The following is a 20310-nucleotide window of genomic DNA, read 5'->3' as shown; positions in this document are numbered from 1 at the left end:
TTTGATGAAGGCACTAAGAACAAAAGTCTACGACATGGCCATCTCCCAGGCATAGGAGACATGGGAAATGCCCATCAGCATGTGGGATTTTTCTCCCACAGCAGGCACACAACAGGTAATGACTGGGGTACCACAGGACTCAGCCCTGGGACTAGTGCTCTTCAACTTTTTTTTTTAATGACTTATATGAGGTGCAGGTAATGCTGATCAAATTTTCAGATGACACACAATGGGGTGGAATAGCTAATACCCTGGAAAATAGAAACAAGATTCAATGTGATCTTGATAGGCTGGCTAAATAATAGGTACACACACTAAATTTTGCACCTAGGAAAAAGAAATCAAATGCAATGTTACAAGATGGAGTATACTTGGCCCAACAAAACAGCAAGCAAGAAGGATCTTGGAATTGTTGTAGATCACAAACTGAATAGAAGCCAACAATATGATATGGCTGCAAAAAAGGCAGGTGCTATTTTGGGCTGCACTGATATAAATATCAATTTCAATCATGTGAACTAGTTCCCCTCCACTCAGCACTGGTGAGGTACCATCTGAAGTACTTTGTTTAGTTCTGGGCACCATGGTCTAAGAAAGATGCAGACGAGCTGGAAAGATTCAGAGGAGGGAAAAAAGGTGAATGGAAACAAAGGCCTGTGAGGAAAAACTGAAAGAATCTTCTTAACCTTAAGAAGAGAAGCTTGAGGGGAGTCACAATAGTACTTTTCAAGTACTTGAAAGGCTATCATACAGAGAAGAGCCAGGAACTGTTCTTGATCACCCTGGGGTGCAGGACATGTAATAACTGGCTCAAGTTAAGAAAGCCAGATGCCAGCTAAACATCAGGGAAAAATCCTGACTATTAGAATAATATGAAGCATGTTACTTCTCCATTTTTGGTGGCTTCTGCCCCAGCTACGGGGGTAGGAGGAATGAAAGAGCAGGTTGCCAGGTACTAAAGCAGTATGTTTATAAGGTTCTTCCAGCCTCAATGATACTTTTATACCTTGTCATCCATTATGGGAACAGAATGCTGGTCTAAAGAGGTTATTTCATTCATTCATTCATTACATGTCTATAATGCCCCATGTTAGTCAATTTTTTCTTGGCATCATTTTGTTTAGTAATTCTGCTATTGCACTTCATAATTTTCATACATTTTATGTTGGGATTTAAATTCTTTGATTACTGTACGTGCTTTGGACTCAGTCTTGGTAAAAGCAGAGTATAAAAGTTTGCATAAAATAATAAAAACAAGCTTTTCTTTACATACTACAAGAGTAGGAAATCTCTTTAAGCCCAAGGGTCAAATTCAGTTTTGGAGACACTTTCTAAGCCAACACCACAGTGGTGAGGCCAAAGAGAAAGGTGGTGGGGCAAAGGGGGTAGGACCAAATATTTAAAAAGACCAACATAATGTAGCTTAAAACTCTTAGTGCTAGTAACTAAGGACAGGCTGTTCATACAAGAGGCATTTCAACCTTTTTTTAGAATGGGGGAAACAATTGCACAAAAAAGTGATTGATAATAGGGAGAAATGGGGTAAAGACAGGAGGAGGAACATGGCCTTCCAGAAACACAGAAACAGAGCGAGTCAGAAGGGGCCTCCCAGATGACCCTGTGGAGCCAGAATAGGATCTCAGGAAGTTGGAACTGAGATTTCCCACAGAATTCCCTATAAAATCTTACCATTTTGTATAGATCAGAGACACTGATTTGATCTGAATCTACCACCTCAAAGTCTTTTCGTGGAACAAGATCCAAGCCCAAATGCCTGTGAAAAAAGTGCAAATATTTATTTTTAATAATTTACTACAACATTTCTATCCCATCCTTTATGGCAGTGTCTTAGGTTGGCTTACAAGCTTAAAATAAACAACAATAAAAACAATCAATAATACCACTGACAATAATACATAAATAGTAAATACAATCAATAGAATAAAAAAGTCAGAGTTAAAACTGAGTAAATCACATTTTTAAAAAAGCAACTGTTAACTTCTAAAATCCCTAATTCTTAAACTGAGGTTTAAATAAAGGTTTTCACCTGGTGCCAAAAAGAGTACAGGCTCGGTGCCAGGTGAACCTCTCTGGGGAATGCATTCCACAATCTGGGCGCCACCGCAGAGAAGGCCCTACTCCAAGTAGACATCCTCTTTACCTCCTTCAAGGAGGGTTCCCGGAGCAGGGCCTCTCCTGCAGATCCTAAGGGGTGTGAGGGAATATAAGGAAGGAGACGTTCCTTCAGGTATCCTGGTCCCAAGCTGTTCAGGGCTTTATAGGTTAATACCAGCATCCTGAATTGGGCCCAGACTTCAACTGGAAGCCAGTGGAGCTGGTAGAGGACCGGCATTATATGAGAATAACGACCAGTCCCTGTTAGCAATCTGGCAGCTCTATTTTGTACCAATTGAAGTATCTGGACCATTGTCAAAGGCAGTCCCACGTAGAGCATGTTACAGTAATCCAACTGGGAAATTACCAGGGCATGTGTCACCGTTGCTAGGCAGTGCTCGTCCAGGTAAGGACGCAGCTGATGGACTAGCCAAAGCTGGAGGAAGGTGCTCCTCGCCACTGCTGTCACCTAGGTCTCCAAGGACAGCTCTGGGTCAAGGAGCACTCCCAAGCTGCGGACCCTGTCCTTTAGAGGTACTGCAACCCCATCCAGGGCAGGATCAAAATCACTTAACTGAAAACCCAAACCACCCACCAACAGGCCCTCTGTCTCATCTGGATTGAGGCTCAGTTTATTGGCCCTCATCCAGCTCATTACCTTGGCCAGGCACCAGTTCAGTACAGCCACTGCCTCACCAGGAGTAGATGTAAACAAGAGGTAGAGCTGGGTATCATCAGCATACTGATGACTCCACAGCCCAAACCTGCTGATGACCTCTCCCAGTGGTTTCATGTAGAGGTTAAAGAGCATGGGGAACAAAATAGAGCCCTGCGGTACACCATGGCAAAGCTGCAATGACGCTTCTGTAATCAGCCGGCCAGGCAGAAGCGGAACCACCACCATGCATAGCCTCCTATTCCTAACCCATTCAGCCTATCCAGAAGGATACCATGGTTGCTGGTATCGAAAGCCGCTGGGAGGTCCACGAGAACCAACAGCGATGCACTCCACTTGTCCCTCTCCCTGCACAGGTCATCATACAGGGAGACCAAGGCAGATTCAGTACCATAACCGGGTCTGAAGCCAGACTGAAATGGGTCCAGATAATGCATTTCATCCAAGAGTGCTTGGAGTTGTCCCACCATCACCCGCTCCAACACCTTGCCCAAAAAACGGGATGTTGGCCACTGGTCTATAATTGGCAGCCACCTCTGGGTCCAGGGACGTCTTTTTAAGGATGGGTCAGATCCCCACCTCCTTTAAAGGGGCAGGGATCCAGCCCTCCCTCAATGAGGTGTTAATAACTTCCTGGACCCAGGTGCCAGTCCTGTGATTGGCTTTCATAAGTAGCCAAGAAGGACAAGTTCAAGCAAACAGGTGTCATGGCATACCATCCCAAGCTCCTTGTCCACATCCTCAGGCCACAACAACTGAAACTCATCCAATAATGATGGACCAGATGGCACTCTGGACACTTCCCATACTGGAATCATATTAACTGTGGAATCCAGTTTGTGGTGAATCTGAGCGATTTTTTTTCCTTGAAGTGCTAGGCAAAGTCACCACAGTGGGCTGCCGATGGTGTCACCACATCTTTTTCCTGGCCAGAGTGTAACAGGCCATGCATCACTCGGAAAAGCTCTGCTGGACGGCACTGTGAGGAAGCAATGGAAGCGGAGAAGAATTGCCTCTTCGCTGCCCTCACTGTCACAACATAGCCGAATGAGCATGTAGGCGTGTTCGGTCAGATTCATCCCGAGATTTCCTCCACCTGCTCTCTAATCGTCTCCCAGCCTGCTTCATTGCCTGCAACTCAGACGTATACCATGGTGCCGAGCAGACTCTGCTAGGTGGAAGAGGACGCTTAGGACTGATCGTGTCGATTGCTCTGGTCATTTCCCCATTCCACAAATCAACCAGGGCATCAACAGGAGTGCCAGCTTTAGCCACCAGAAAATGCCCCAGAGCCCTTGGGAATCCCTCTTGATCCATACGAGGAGTAAGCATAATATATTTTCCTTTGTTCAGCCTACAATTTACATATACTTACTTTGCCACTGAAAATGATTTGTGCGTTAAGAACTGTAAAACTGATTTAAGGCCTCTAAGATAATATTCAGAAAATGTAACATATAAGCATGTCATTCTTAAAAGTATTAACTTCAGAGCTTACTGCAGAACACCAACTAGAACAAATATACCAAATTGCCAAATGCTTCTTTCTCACAAAGTGCTTTTCTACATGAGGCATGTAACCTGGCTCTTTACAAAGGTTTCTACTTCAGCTTTCAGATTCTTTGCAAGACTAATACTAGTTCCTTTACAAATGTTTTTCCCCTGGGGATTTTCTTTCTCTTCCTTTCTATATGTTTCATTATGCAAACTTGAGGTGGTATAGCAGAATTGTGTAAATACACAAGGGTTTCCTGACACCATTCACAAACAATACCATGCTTGCTTTGATCTGAATCCCACTGCTAATATGGCTACAAAGAGCAGAAGAGGCCCACGAGGATTACAACATAGTGTAGATTACTTGCAAGCAACAATGAACAAGAAATAGTAAGCAAATAAATGTCTCCTGCAGAAAAGCTCAAAAGGGAACAGGTGCTGTTAGAAATCCTCACATAAGGAGAGGTTACTTAGTTGAACTTCTTTATATGGTCATCTGTGGGGCCAAATAGATGAGATGCTGCTCCTACGCAGTGTTATTAAAAACCTTCTAGAGCATAATCTTTTTTGACAGTGTGATACTCTCTCAACTCACTCATTTTAGAGCAGAGCAGTTTTTGTACTCTTTAATATTCCTTATGTGGTTGCACAAGTGACCTCTGGAGGAATTTCAGTTACAGGTAGGCAACTTTTTTGTAAATCTCTGTGCAGACACACATGGATGACTAGCAAAAACACCTACGTGGAAGATGCAGCCAGTCACTCGAGGCAGCACAGTGAAAAAGATTCTGCTACTGCTAGTAGCCATGCAGAAATAGTAACATCTCTGGAAATCACTGAGGGCTGGAAGAGTTCTAGAGAAGAGCCTGAATTGTCTCTGATACTTAGAGTCCTTCTAGTCAGAGGGCTCCTAACAATACTAAAGAAAAAGCCTTCTGCAGCTATTCCATCTTACCCTTCTTAACAGATAATATGCATAAAAGAAAAAACTGAAGATGCTGTGGGAAAATCTGAAAGCCTTATGAGCTGAAGACATCATGTAGACCCCCACTAAAATTCCACAAATTGGGTAGTGGGATGGCATGGTGCAAGCCTAAATGGCTTGTTTTCAAGATGTTGCACTAGAAAAATCATAATCACATGTCTAAGCAAGATTTATGTACAACACACAAACTCTTTTAAAAAAAATTCTGGGAGCTGCCTAGGGAGGCTGTTCTGGCACTTAAAGGCAGCATATAACTATGCAAATAAATGTGTTTCTTAATGTCAAATTCAGCACCAATGTGAATTAGAATCCAGGGAACCGAATGAAGAAAATTCACTGCATTTCCACTCCAAAAACAAATTTCTCACAGCTCCCTAATGCAGACACATCAGTTCAAATTTATGCATGCACAGATTCAGAAAAGAAAAGCAATGGCAGTGGCAGTGGGGTATATACTTTTGTCACTTCAGATCCATGAATTTTTGGATGGGCTGCTTTACAATAAGGTAATATTAAGTTTAGAGAAACAAATTACTGTCATCTCACTATAAAAATCATGTTATATTTCTCATACCTTTAAAGATTTTTGGAGTTACCAATAGAAGCAAGAACTAGATGGTTTATTAAATAAGCAAATTATGTTCTCCAGTTAATATGTTCATCCTGATTGCAAAGATTACACTTTGTCACAGTTAACTTTGAACCTGATCTGATATGCTAAATTTAGTTAATATCCCCTAACATCACAGATATTCAGCTCAACTGATTCTCATTCACGAATCCTTTTTAATCCTTTATACTGTTTGTTCATACAGCTAGCTGTATGTCATGTCAAGGCAAGAATTTATTGTTCAGCAGCCATACTACCAGATTGCTAGTAAAATATAGAACCTACTTTCAATATTTCAGTGAAAAGACAGGCACACATATTTAGATGATTTAGGGATAGAACAGCCTGCCTTACCTCAAGTTGCTAAAGCTTGAAAACCATCTACTTCTAATATACTATCAAATGGTATCATAAGAAGTTGCTCTGCAAGACAAAATCCTAACTTGTTCAGAAAAACTAACTACATTCAGTTTTTATGTGCTGTCAAGTCGTATCTGACTTATGGTGACCCTACGAATGAAAGACCTTCAAATATCTCATCCAAGACTACTGTGTTCAGTTCTTCCAAGTTTGAGGCTGTGGTTTCCTTTAAGAATTCAATCCATCTCAGATTTGGTCTTCCTGTTCATCTCTTGACTTCAATTTTCCCAAACATGATTGTCTTCTCCAATGAGTCATGACTTCTCATGATATGTCCAAAATATAACAGACTCTGTTTTATCAATTTTTGCTTCTAGGGAAAGCTCTAGCTTGCTATGATCTAGTACCCACTTGTCTTTCTGTCAGTATAGGGCAGATCTGGGCATTGTACGGCCCACGGGTCACATCCGGCCCAATGGCTGACCCTGACTGGCCCGCATGAGGTCACTGGCAAATTAAAAGTCAATGCAAATATATATCGTCATAATATAGATGCAAGCAATACAACTGCACTGCTTCTATTTTGAAGGATCTGCTAAATTGAATTGGATTTATTGCTTTTCATGTAATGTTAATGTTTTTGTGAATATTCATTAAATAGTGTTGTTCTGTGCTCCACATTTTCATTGTATCATTGTAATGTTTCATTTACTGTTTTTGTAGAGATATATATTGAGCAGAGCTGTAAGTGTATTGGTCCAGCCCTTAACAATTGTCAAAGTTTCTCATGTGGCCCCATAGGAAAATTAATTGCCCACCCCGGTATAGGGTATTGGCAAAGCTCTTCTCCAGCACCCTGTTTCAAACATATCAAATTTTCTTTCTGTCAGCTTTCTCCACTGTCCAGGTTTCACACTCGTACATTGTGCCCGGGAATACAGTAGTATGGATTATCTTGACCTTGGTCTCCAGTAAAATGTCCTTACAGCTGATGATCTTTTCTAGTTTTTTCATTGCTGCCCCTCCAAGTTTCAGTCTTTTTTTTTATTTCTTGGCTACAGTCTCCCTTTGAACTTACTGAGCCAAAGTGAGGTCTGCAGTTCTTCTGTGGACATGATTTTCGCTTTCTTGAGGTTTAGCTGCATTCCTGCTTCTGCACTTTCTTGTTTCACTTTTTTCAGTAGTTTCAGTTCATTGCTGCTTTTCGCCAGCAGTATAGTATCATCTGCATATCTGAAATTAGTGTTGTTTCTTCCACCAGTTTTCACTCCTTCCTCTAATTCTAATCCAGCTTTCCTTATGATATGCTCTGTGTACAGACTGAACAAACAGGGAGATAAAATACATCCATGTCTGACATCTTTGCTTATGGGAAACCATTCTGTTTCTCCATATTCTGTCCTCAAAGTAGCTTCTTGTCCACAATACAGGTTTCACAGGAGGACAAGGATGTGCTGAGGCACACCAATTTCTTTCAGGATCATTCATAGCTTCTTACGATCCACATAGTCAAAGGCTTTGCTGTAGTCTGTAAAGCACAGACTGACCTTTTCCCGAAATTCTTTGTTGCACTACAAAGGAGTACACTACACAATACTAAATATACATGAAGGCAGCTCAAAGATGATTCAGATGGTAACACAAGCAGGTAATAGCGTATTCCCTACAGATGTGCAAATATATACATGTTTTGGAGAGATTTCTTTTTTTCTCAGAGAAATAAAGGTGAAGATTAGAATAGCATTTTCTGATTGAAAATCCCTCTACATAAGGTTCTCTCTTTATGAGCTTTAACATATTTATCAGGAATTTCAATCTATTTTAGTACAATAAAACCTAGGATGATAGCCTTTATCTCTTTACTTTTGTACCACAATCTAAGCTACAACGTTCATGCGCTGATTATGGGACAACAAAGCAGCACTTCATCAAACTGCGAAAAGATACAATCTCAAATTATGTAGCATTCCACAGGCATATGAATATGCCAAGAAAGTTGCCTTTTCAATCTTGAAAACTGTTTACTCTGAAACTGCTTCTACAATTTTCAGCTCTTAATTTTACAGTAAAATTCTTTTCTCTAACAGAAAGATTTAACAGAAGTGTCATTGCAACATTTTCAGAAAATGCATAGCTCACTGAAGTATCAGTCAGTCTCTGCATCTTAAAATATACTTTCTTATTGGCGCATTTATGTGTGTGTGTTTGTATATAGGGAGGGAGGGACAGGTGCTTGTGTGTTTATTAGTTTATTACAGCATGTGGGGTTATGGATCTCTTACGTGTTTCACTAGAACAAATATTAGTTATCTTTATTAATCTACTTGTCACATTCAATTCATCGCCTGGCAATATATACAATTGCTACAAATATTATGGAGAGGAACAAAAACTCAGTTATGCACTAAGCAAATACTGGTATGTGAATTTCTCTAGCTCCGATCAGAATTTACTTGGCATTTACAAGTGTCTGGAAAAACTAACCTGCTTTTTAAGAGTAGTCTTCTGCCCTATAGTATCCATGCTGAGCATTAATGGTACTAGACAGATGTGCATTATCCCACCTGGCAATTGAAGTTTTGATTAATACCACACACGACTGAAAATGTGACAAGATGTGGATGCTGCCTCCCATAAGGATAAGAAACAATGGGTCTCCATGTTCAACACAAGGATAGGTGCAAAGCAGAGGGCATGGATCAGACAGAAATGGAATGGACTAGTTGAATTTCTCCACTGAAGTGGTCATCTGATTTGAGGAGTTCCCTACGGGATTTCTGCCCATCTAATTCCTTAAAAAATAATAGCAAAGCGATCTGAACAGAAGACTTTGGAAAGCAACTATGAGGGCCAATGAAGGACTTCCACTGCCTGCTTGATTGGTGCCTAGAAGTGAAAGATCCCAGTTCTAAAAAAAAAAAAAAAATAAATTCCCATATTAACATATCATTCAATTCTTCAGTAGGCTATAATTATCAACCAAATAGGAATCTATTGAATATACGTATAATATATGATGGAACAGTGATTAATTGGAACCATCTTCATCACAGTTTCCATGGTACTGGGGGACAGTTGCTGGGCATTCAGTTTGAACATTATTTTGTTGCTGCTGTTATTATTAACATTTATAAAATGTCCTCCACCCAGAAGGGATCCCACAGTAGTATAAAAAAGTAAATACAATGTAACAAAAACATTAAAATGAGAAACTAAAAGTATTAAACCAGCAGAGACCATGAACAGATGGTTGCTAACCAGACTGATTAGCCAAATCCATTTCAATTGGGGTTCAGGCTGGGTTTTGGTATGGAAATAGTCTCAGTCACCTTTTATAATTATCTATGTCAGAAGACAGCTGGGGGAGTGTGATCTGGTTGATATGCCTAGATCACTCACTAGCTTTTGATTCCATCATCTATGGTATTTTTTTAAGGTGACTGTGAGTACAGTGTAGGGGATACTGCACTGCAGTGGCTTTGTTCCTACTTGGCTGGCTGGGTAGCCTTAGAAGGTGGTGTTCAATGAAGACTTGTATATTCACCAGCATGGGGTTCTGCTGGGATCAGTTTTGTCCCGCGTGTTACTTAATAGCCACGTGAAAGCACTGAGTAAGATCATTTAGAGTTTTTAGGTGAAGTGTGCTCAGAATTCTGATGACACACAGTACATTTCATTTCATTTCATTTATTTTTATTTCATTTTTATTGAGGAGGCTATGCATGTGCTACATCAGTGCTTAGCTGTAACAATGGGCTAGACAAAGACTAACTGAAACTCAATCCAGACAAAACTGCAATCAACTTAATACATGGGTCCTCTGACCAGATGGAGGATGTGTGCAATTTGTTCTGGGTTAGGCTGTACTTCTCTTGAAGGTTCAGGCTCATAGCTTGGGGATTCTCTTGGAAAGGGAAGTTTCCTTACATGTAACTGTTGTTCTTCAGGTGGTCATCTATGCATTCACACATGTGAGCTCTGTGTGCATGTGTGGAGCTGTTTCGGGAAGATTCCAAAGCTGATTAATTAGTATGTGGCAGGAGGCCAGCTCATAGACAAGTCTAGTGTAAAGGCAGGGCTCCCACCAAGACCTCAGTTATGAGTGTGAGGCTGCCATACAAATGAATGTCAGAATTAGAGATGTGTCAATGTCACGTCAGCAATATGTATACGACACCAGGTAGGATGGTGGGTGGGTATGTGTGAATGCACAGATGACCACTCAAAGAACCACAGTTGCAGGTAAGAAAATCTGCCTTTATTTTTCATGATCTCTGCGCATCACACGTCGGCTAGTGCAAAGCTTACCTCATGGAGAAGTGTAGTGTCGCTCAGCAGAGTAGAGAGGAAAAGACAGCTTTCCTGAATGCACAGATGTCTCTAGCTCGAGCATCAAGATGATAATGGTGAATGAAGGTCAAGAGATTTGACCATGTTGCTGCTCTACAGAGGTCGGTGAGAGACACTCCTGCATACAGGGCTGTGGAGGTTGAAGTAGCTTTGGTAGAATGTGCTCTAATAGAGCCAGACAGATAGAGACCAGAGTTCGTAGGCCAGAGATACAGCGTGGACTATCCATTAGAGAGCCTCTGTGGGGAAACAGGCGTTCCACGGTGTGGGCCACCACACACAATAAAAAGTCTCTGTGATAGATGGATTGGGTCCTGGATTTGTAGAAAGTTAATGCCCTATGGACATATAGAGAATGGAGGGCAGGCTCTATGGGGTTAGAAGGATTCTGAAAGAAAGCCAGTAGGACAATGGCCTCATTGATATGGAAGGAAGAGATTCCTATAGTAGGAAAATAGGGTCAGGGTGAAGCATGAACTGGTCCTTATGGAAGGTGATATAAGAAGGATCAGTTCAAACAGCAGTGAGTTCACTGGCTCGATGGGCAGAGATAATGGCTATCAAGAAGGTGGATTTCCAGGAGAGGTGGCAGAGGTCTGTTGAAGCCATAGGTTCAAACAGAAGCTTGGTGACAGCATGAAGGACAACAGAAAGGCTCCAGGATAGAGGTTGTTTGGCAGGTGGGGCTTGATTAAAGATTACCTTGAGAAATTTTCAAATGAGAGGATGAGGGAAAGTTGATCAGCCTTAGATTGGAGAGTGGAAAGGCGAGCTAGCAGTTGTATAATTGCAGACAGAAGAACAGGTGAGACTTCATTTATATAAGGAGCTGAGAAAAAGAAGGATCTGGGCAGAAGAGGCTGTAACTGGAGAGAAGCAATGCAAATGTAGAAAATGCTGTCCACTTAGGTTTGCAGGATTTAGAAGTGAAAGGCTTGAAAGAGGCATCTAAAATATACCACAAGTCAGGGGGAACGTTCATTAGTGATGGGGACCTGGGTGAATTCCCCAAGAGGTGAGCTTGAGGGTATTCATGTTGGGATGGAGAGCCATCCCGCAGTCTTGAGAGAGATCTGGATGGATTGGAAGATGAATGAAGGTCCTATTGGAGAGGTCTAGGAGATGGGGGAACCAGTGTTGTCTGGGCCACCAGGGTGTTATAAGGATGGAGTCCATACAAACTTGAGAGATTTTCATGAGGGATTTTGAAAATGGGGGGAACAGAGGGAATAGGTAGAATAGGTTCCCATTCCAGGACAGGAGAAAGGCATACCCCAATGATCAGGTGCCTATACCTGCTCTTGGGCAGAAGCGGTCACAAATGATGTTGTGTTGTGTAGCAAAAAGGAATTGAATCACAGAAGGGTACAACTCCCATTTGGGACATCAGGTGAAGGTTCTGCTAAGAGAGTCTGCTAAGATATTGCTGGTCCCTGCAATGTGAATAGACCAACACTGAAAGTTAAGGGGCACACCGATGCCAGATTTTGGTGGCAAGAAAACCGAAGTGGCTTGACCTGTTACTGCCGTTTGTTTATATAGGCACCCACTGTGGTATTGTCCATAATGATCTGTATGTAATGGTACAGGATGATAGCTTGAAAGGCAACAAGGGCTTTATAGCCATGAGTTCTAAAAAATTGATGTGACACAAGACCTCGTGAGGACTCCATCTGGCCTGGATGGTATTACGACCATGAAAGGCTCCCCAGCTGAGAAGGGAGGCATCTGTGGTTATGGTGAGGTGGGGTTCTTGTGGGGAGAATGGGACCCCAATGGAGGTGTTGGTCTTGTCTATTCACCAGCAGAGGGAGGTGCAAATTTGACGAGGGATGCACAATCTGGTGGAATGAGGTCTGGTCTTGGTATCAAATGATGCTAGAAACCAAATCTAGAGAGGTCTCCTATGTAGTTGAGCCAGAGAGATGACTAGAATTGATGAAGACAGTAGACCAAGGACACACCAAATTGTCGTGGCGGTCACTGCATGAGCACTGATAAGGGAAGTGACCTCTTTGGTTAGAGTAGATAGTCTGTCCTGGGACAGGAATGCCTTTGCAGAGGTGGAATCAAGTTGACATTTTTTTTTTTAGGATGGAGGCCTTTGTCCATACTTGGAGTAAAATCCAGGAGTAAAATACCTGGAGTAATATCCAGGAGTCTTAGGTGGTGTGCGTTCTATGGCTCCCTTCTGAAATAAGGAGGAAAATTCCTTAAGAGAGTGTATGGATGGAGTAGTCCTTTTCACGATAATAAAGCATGGGAATGTTTGAAACTTGATATGGTATCTGCTGATGGCAGCCCAAGAGTGGAAAAAGGGCTGAAGGTGATGGTTGAAATGTAGGGAGGAATGAATAGGATTTAAAAGTATTTGTATGTGCTTCCTAGAGTCTTCCACACATCCCCAAACTTGGCAGACCCTAGACAAAGGATCTAGACACCTAGTCTGTGTAGCAGGACAATGGCATGTAATAGTGGTAGTAGTAGGCCATGGCTGCTACAGATAGGAAGGTCTGTGCCACTTACAACAGGTGTAAGATCTTGAGGGTGGTGTCTCACTGAGGTCCATGCAACAGGTGGTGTTTCTTGTCTTTTGGACCGAATCCATGCAATCATCGGTGGTTTCATGAATAGGCCTGCCCCGTCAAACGGCATGTGTATCTTCAATTCTTGTCTTTATTTCAACAGAGAGGCTGGAGGATCAAAGGCAAGTGAAGTGACAAAGACCTATTGACCCTGCCATGTTTTGGGCTCCACATTCCACATGGTGTTGTGTGGTATAGATTTCCTGTCTGGCTAGGTGAGTAGCCCCATTTTTTTTATTTCGTTGGCCAAGTTTTGGGCATCTTTAGAAAGAGATGAGCAAAAAGATGCTACTCTGTCCCCTAGCAGCATATCCCATAGCATCAGATGATAATTCACCATCTTGATGGAAAGGGCCACAGAAGAGTAGAAGTGGCGACCAACTGTCTCAAAGCATCTGTCTTCCCTGTTGCATGGGGTAGAATGTTCTCTTCTAAAGTGAGAATATTAGGACTCAATGATAATGGAATTGGGTCAAGGATGTTGAAACAGAAATTCAGCATCTTTCTCTTGAACTCGATACATGTTTTCGAGTTGAGGAGGTGGAAGGGCCACTGATGCTGGAGATTTCCACTCATGGCACACTGCATCAAGGAGCGTGGGTAAGAGTGGAACAGTGACTGGTCCAGCTGTCTTGGCAAAGACCATCTTTTGCCCTGCTAGGCTCTTGTCTAGAATTGAGTCTGTGGCTATGTGCCAGACTTGGGCAGAAAAAAGACTGGAATCTTCTGGAATGTGGGAAAAATCGCATGTTGGTACCAGTGTATCAGGAGGTATGTTGGCGCATTGGTCCAGAAAGGATGTAGCTGAGATGGATGAACAGTGTCCTTGTTTGGAGTATGCTCAATTAAGCCTGAGCAATGGCTAGGTAAACTTGAGCAAGGTGGTTTGTCATGAGATGGAGCTATTTTCTAGAATCCGTAGGAAGCCCAGAAGGTAGAACAGCAGAATTGGGACCAGTCTGGGTTGGATCTGGTTGGGCTCCAATGAGTTCCTCCATGCCTAGAGTCAGGTGAGCCCCAGAGCTCTCTATAGTACTCTGTATTGAAGTCCCCACGGCCACCCCATGGTGTCCGACGGGTTCTGCAGTCTTTTCAGAGGCCAGAGATTGAGAGTAGTATCTATCTATCTATCTATCTATCTATCTATTTATTTATTTATGAAAAATGTGTATATGCTGTCCTTTATGTATAACATCTCAGGATGGCTTAAAACAATTAAAATCAAAGTCCAATAAAACAATCAGTATCACAATATAATATAATAACACATATATAACCAGTAAAAATAAATTAAATCAAAAGCGACTGTTAAAACCATTAAAATACTAATTTTTAAAATAAAACTTAAATAAAAAGGTTTTGACCTGGCACCGAAAAGAGTATAGGCTTGGCGCCAGTAGTAGGATCTAGGTTGCTCGGTACAGAGGAAAACACTCAGAATTGAAGGTACAGGAGATACACATCTCTATACCCAGATCGGGTTTGGCTACTGCTGGTGACAGATCACGAATTTTGCCTTCCAAGACTGAAGTACTTCTCGGAGGTTGAGACTTAGCTTGCTGTATTGGTTTTGGAGCAGAAGAGTGGCTTAGATCTTGTGATGGCACTGTGTCTCTGGTACATGAGAGGTCAGTAACAGGAGGAATGTCTGAGCACATTTACCGCTCTCCTTCTCTAAGCGTGAGCAATTTTGGAGCCTTATTCTTTGTATCTGCTTTTCTCAATTTCCCTATCTTCAGTACTTTTGGTGGGGAAGGGACTAAGTTTACTTCTGTACTGTACTAGGCATCTTTCACATGGAGGGTGAGGCTCCACAATTCAGCTTTTAGGTGATTTGCTTGATGCTTTCTCACCTGTTTGGTGAAAGCCTGACAATGGTAGCAGGCATCAAAGACTTGAGTTTTTCCCAAACAAAAAAGGCATAGGGAGTGGCCATCTGTAGGAGGAAGTTTATTGCCACATGCTATGCAATTGCGGAATGGGGCTTTGAGTGCCATTTTGTCTATCTGATGAAAGTGAAGTAAGGGAAAGAAAGAGGCAAGGATAATTATACTTTTTTTTTTTTGCTTCTAGATAGAAGATAAATGGAGAGAAGAACCTGATAATACAGGAATGTGAGAAATAGTTGAGAGACAAACAACTTCACTGAGGTAAGTGGAGGAGGAACTTCCCTATGCGCTCATGATGGCAGTCGAAGAACTGTGGTCTCAGCAGAAACCTTCACACTAGGCATATCTATAGGCCAGCCTCCTGCCAAATACGAATTAATCAGCTTTGGAATCTTCCCAAAACAGCTCCACGCATGCTCACAGAGCCTACATGTTTGATGCACAGAGATCACGAAGAAGAACCATTTTTGTCACTTGAGGATCAGGTAGCTGCAGTAGTACAGAGTACCTTCCACTAACTCTGGCCGGTGGCCCAGCTATATCCCTATCTAGGGATAGCTGATTTCAACAGTCTATGATCTAATAATCTCCAAGATAGATTACTGCAATACACTCTGCATGGAATTGCTCTTAAAGACTGTTCAGAAGCTGCAGTTTGTGCAAAATGTGACAGTAAGACCAGAAGGTCTAAATATGTAAATCCAATTCTGGCCTGCTTGCAATGGCTGCCTATGATTCTGGTTTTAACCCAAAAACATAGCTTGGAACAGCACTACTTTCCTCCTTTGGGTCACAATCAACTGGGATACTACAATCAACATCTGGGGCCTTCTTCTGACTGTCATGTCCAAGGGAAATTGGTAGCAACAAAGGAGGTTGTTACATGCTGACAAGTCATCTCTAGCTTATGGGGACCTTATGAATGCAAACGCTCCAAAATTTCCTGTTCATGACAGCTCTGTTCAGCTCTTCCAAGTTGGAGGCTGTGGCTTCCTTTATGGATTCAATCCATGTTTTCTCCAGTGTCTTACTTTCTCATGTGTCTGAAGTAGGACAACTTCGGTTTTGTCATTTTAGCTTCTAAGGGAAGTTCTGGCTTGACTGGAACAAGGAGGGGAGTCTTCTTACATGGCAGACCCCCATCCCCACATGATGGAACAAGCCGACCACTGAGGCCAGGCTGGTGCAAACTTTACTATCCTTTTGGTATCAGGTTATGACTGCCTTGCTTGCAAAGGATTCAACACTGTTAAACAGTATATAGGAGCATTACCTTAGCTGTTTAACAAGTTCTGTTTTAACTTTTCTTAGCTATTTTAGTTGTTTGTCTTTAAAATTCAGTTTTTAAATGTTGAAGTGAAATTTTATGATGCTTTTATTACTATTTGTATTTTCTATTGTATTTTATGAGCCAATATAAATTGCTCAGAAAGTGCTGGCTATTGGGCAGTATAGAAATAACATACAATAAAATAAAACTCTGCAGATTATTTTCCAGGGGTCCCTGGCATCTCACACTCAGGGGTTTCTGATTCTGCACTGGTGCTTCAGCCTGTAGCACACTCTGCTGTTATCACTGATTCTTCAGTCTCTGAGTTTACTACTCAATTCTATGGTTATGAAACAGTTTTTTCTTTTAATTGCTGGTGTGATAGCTCTCTAAGAAAGCTTCTTGCCCAGTTGTCCTGATTCAGCTCTGTATTCTATTTGTCAGGTCTCCAAGTGAATACAGAGCTCCTATAAAATACCTTACTTTCAACCCTTCAGTTGCTTCTAGAGAGCAACCAAAGATGCTTTAGGTCTTCACCACAGTCCCTGCTTCAGTCTCTAGTGATTTCCTTATGGCTGGAGAAAAGACAGACAGGAATGGGGAAGAATATCTGGGCACATCCTGTGTTTTTCCGTAATCCAGACAAAGCTTGTTCTGAGAGATAGTAGCAATATACAGAAACATGTATATGGCCAAAGCCTCCCCACAACTGCAGATACTTTCCTTCAATGCCAGTTCCTTAGCTCCTTACAATCATTTCTTAAATTCTGGAAGAACAAAACTATGCAACAGCTTAAGTATTTCAGTAGTAAGGCAGTAATGTTTGGTAAACATAATGAACACAATCTTGAGGAAACGAATGCACTGCATTTCAAGAGGACATGTAAGTACTTCTGGTGCAGCACCTACAGTACATACGGTTTAAAAAAATTCAAAAACTAATGGAATACAAATGAAACAGGCTTTACATTTATAAAGCCTATTATAATTTATAATATACATTATTTATACACTATTATAATTTATACTGTATAAATTATACACTTAGGATCAAAATGACCAGACATGAAGTGTCATAAATTTGAATTTTACAATCCTTTCTTCCATATGCCTATAAAGAATAGGGCAAGGATAGTAAATCTTTGTTCAGCTGCAATCAGATGCATTCCAACAGTTCTCATGTTCTGTTACATGAGCACACTAAACGTGTTCAAACAAAATGGTAGCCATACTTACTCATTACCCCAGTCCAGTCGGACAGTGAGATGCCTCTTGACCTCGCGTACTTGGTCCTGAGTCAAATGACCAGACAGCAGCTGTCTGCGAAGATCAATCAATTCATTCATTACATGACGCAATTTGTAGAAGAGATCTATTTTATGTTTCTGTAAAGAATTGGAGTGTTTTAGGGAGGGGGTAGAAAAAGGGTGAGAAAAATGAGAGTTTTAGTTGCACTGTTTGAAACTCTTCTACTACTACTACACACACACAGACTTAAAACACTGTTGAGTGCATAAAGGTTGGATCAGAGTTACTAATTTACACAAGTGCGTGGGTTTGTTTATATAGCCACAAGACTGTTGAGATTCAATCCAGAGCTCTCTTGTATAAGGGGAAAGGCACGTTTGCTTTATCAAAGCAGCCCTTCCCATTCTGTACCCCATGCCCCATCACACAGTTTATCACACTGGACTCCTGGGGACTACACTGCAGGGATGACATCTGGAAAGCCCCATTCTGGAAGCAGAGTTCTACAACTATCTCTGGATCCATTTTTTTTTTTTAGCTGTGTTTGTGTTCCTTCTTTTGTTGTGTCTTTTGTATTAGATACTAATACATATGATTTTCTAGAATTGATTAAATTTGATCTAACCCAAATGCTCATATGAGTTTAAAGGAAAAAATGGGATAAATGAGAAAGAAATGCAAACATGTGACAATTTTACATAAAGATGGGCAAAGGTACCATTCGAACAACAACCATTCGCTTACAAATCATTCTGTGTCAATTAACACCTATATTTATTTATTATGTTTATATCCCACCTTTTTTCCTTCCAAGGAACTCAAGGTGGCTTACCTAATTTTCCTCCCCCTGACTCTTATCCTCAAAGCAACAACCCTGTGAGGTAGGTTGATCTGAGAGTCTGAGACTGGCCCAAAGTCACACCTCACTGGCTATAGTTGGATTGGAAGCCAGTGTCTTTCTTGGGATCTAAACACAGAGAATCAATCTTCTTGATAAGTTACTTGACACTCCATTAATGTAGAATGGCAACCTTCATGTTAGCGGTACAGTGTCCATGGAGACTACTTTGCTTTCCCTCAGTTTTCTGAATATTGCAGTTCCTTTTTTTCAGATGTGTGTCCATTTATTCTTTGGAACAGAAACAAACCCCTCTTCAATTCACACCTTAATGTGATGAGGGGGTCTGAGAATGTCAAAGAAGCTAAGAGCAAGGCTACGAGGAGGCCAGATTCTCTCACTGGGCTAGTCTGCTAGCAGGGTCACCCAAGGGGAATTGGTCAAAACTGGGACATCAGACTAAGATGCATCCATCCTCTAAAAGGAGTAATGATCACATTAACAGAAGAAAATGGGTATCTCAAATGGTGATGAGGACCGATAAACGTCTAAAGAACAGTACTGAATGGCAACAGTAGTTGCTGATGATACTGGTAGAGAATCTTTCACTGATGGTGGCACTAACATTCAAGCTAATTCTGGTTACACTGCGTAGAATAAAGCAATGAAAAACCACCTCTGAATATTTCTTACCTGGAAAACCCTATGATGAAGCAATCAAAAATGAAACAAGAGAAAGTGCCAGAAGATGAGAGTCCCAGGTCAGAAGGTACTGAACCAGCTGCTGAGGAAGAGAAAGGACAAGTACAAACAGCATGGTTGCTAATGATGCAACTGGATCAAAGATGAAAGGAAGTCAAGTGGCTGGCATGCACTGAGGCAAAAGGAAAATCCTATGTGTGAAATACATACAACTGGAACATGGAATGTAAGAAGTGTGAATCAAGGCAAACTGAAAACCATACAGCAGTTAAATATTACAACACATGGTATGAGTGAACCAAAGTAGACTGGAATGGGACATTTTCAGTCAGCGAAACACAGAGTGTTTTACCCTAGAAATGATAAACTCGGAAGAAATTGAATGGCTCTAATACTGAGATAAGATGAAGCACAGAGAGGAAGGGTCTATAATGCAAAGTCTGACTGATCATATCAATCAGAATTCTTGGAAAATCTATCAATAAACTACTAAAGTCTATGCTCTAATAACAGATGCTGAAAAAGAAGACACTGCATGTGTTAAAGAAGAAACAGATAACACATCAAAACAAGGCATGCTGATCATCACAGGTGATTGGAAAGCAAAAGTAGGTAATAAAGTAGAATCCAGTGTTGTGGGAGAATATAGTCTAAGGTAAACAATGAAGCAGAACAGGACAGCAACTCAGAATTCTGTGAAGACAAGAATGTTTCTCACAAATCCATCAGGCAACTGATCAGATTACCATATATATGGACATCATCAGAGGGTCAATATAGAAATCAAATAACCTACATAATTGGAAGGTGAAGAATCTGTATTTTCACTGCCAAAACAATTAAGTATTGATATCAAACAGAGTAAAGCTGAGAAAGATCACTAACAGAAGAACAGTGCCAACATATCACTTAAATAACATTCCTGAGGAATTTAAAGTCCACATAAAGAACAGATTTGCATTACTTAGACTCAAATGATCATGAACTAGAAAGACTTTGGACTGAAACAATTCCTGAAGCAAAAAGGAAGAAAAAGTCTAGATGGATGACAATTGCTAAGGACAGGTCTCTCACAAAAGTGAGAGAAATAGAGTCAGACTCATGTAGAGACATAAATAATGGTTTCAATGGTCACTGCAAAAAATAGAAGAGAACATCAAATGAGGAGAAGCAAGAGACTCCTTC

General features: G+C 41.2%; 1 protein-coding gene across 1 annotated transcript in view; it reads right to left on the bottom strand.

Annotated features, from left to right (window-relative positions):
- Positions 1-20310, bottom strand: part of DOCK3 (dedicator of cytokinesis 3) — a 283802-nt gene that overhangs the window by 198283 nt on the left and 65209 nt on the right. Inside the window, exons 6-7 of the mRNA XM_044451471.1 lie at positions 17574-17722; positions 1690-1774 (exon numbers count right to left, since the gene is read on the bottom strand). Coding sequence (XP_044307406.1) covers positions 1690-1774; positions 17574-17722 — 234 coding nt within the window. The remainder of the gene's footprint in view (positions 1-1689; positions 1775-17573; positions 17723-20310) is intronic.

The sequence above is a fragment of the Varanus komodoensis genome, unplaced genomic scaffold (assembly GCF_004798865.1).
Source record: "Varanus komodoensis strain SLA01 unplaced genomic scaffold, ASM479886v1 scaffold6_2, whole genome shotgun sequence".
In the NCBI taxonomy this organism is placed as follows: Eukaryota; Metazoa; Chordata; class Lepidosauria; order Squamata; family Varanidae; genus Varanus; species Varanus komodoensis.
Note: the sequence above shows the minus strand (reverse complement) of the source record. Positions and strands in the feature narration are given on the sequence as shown.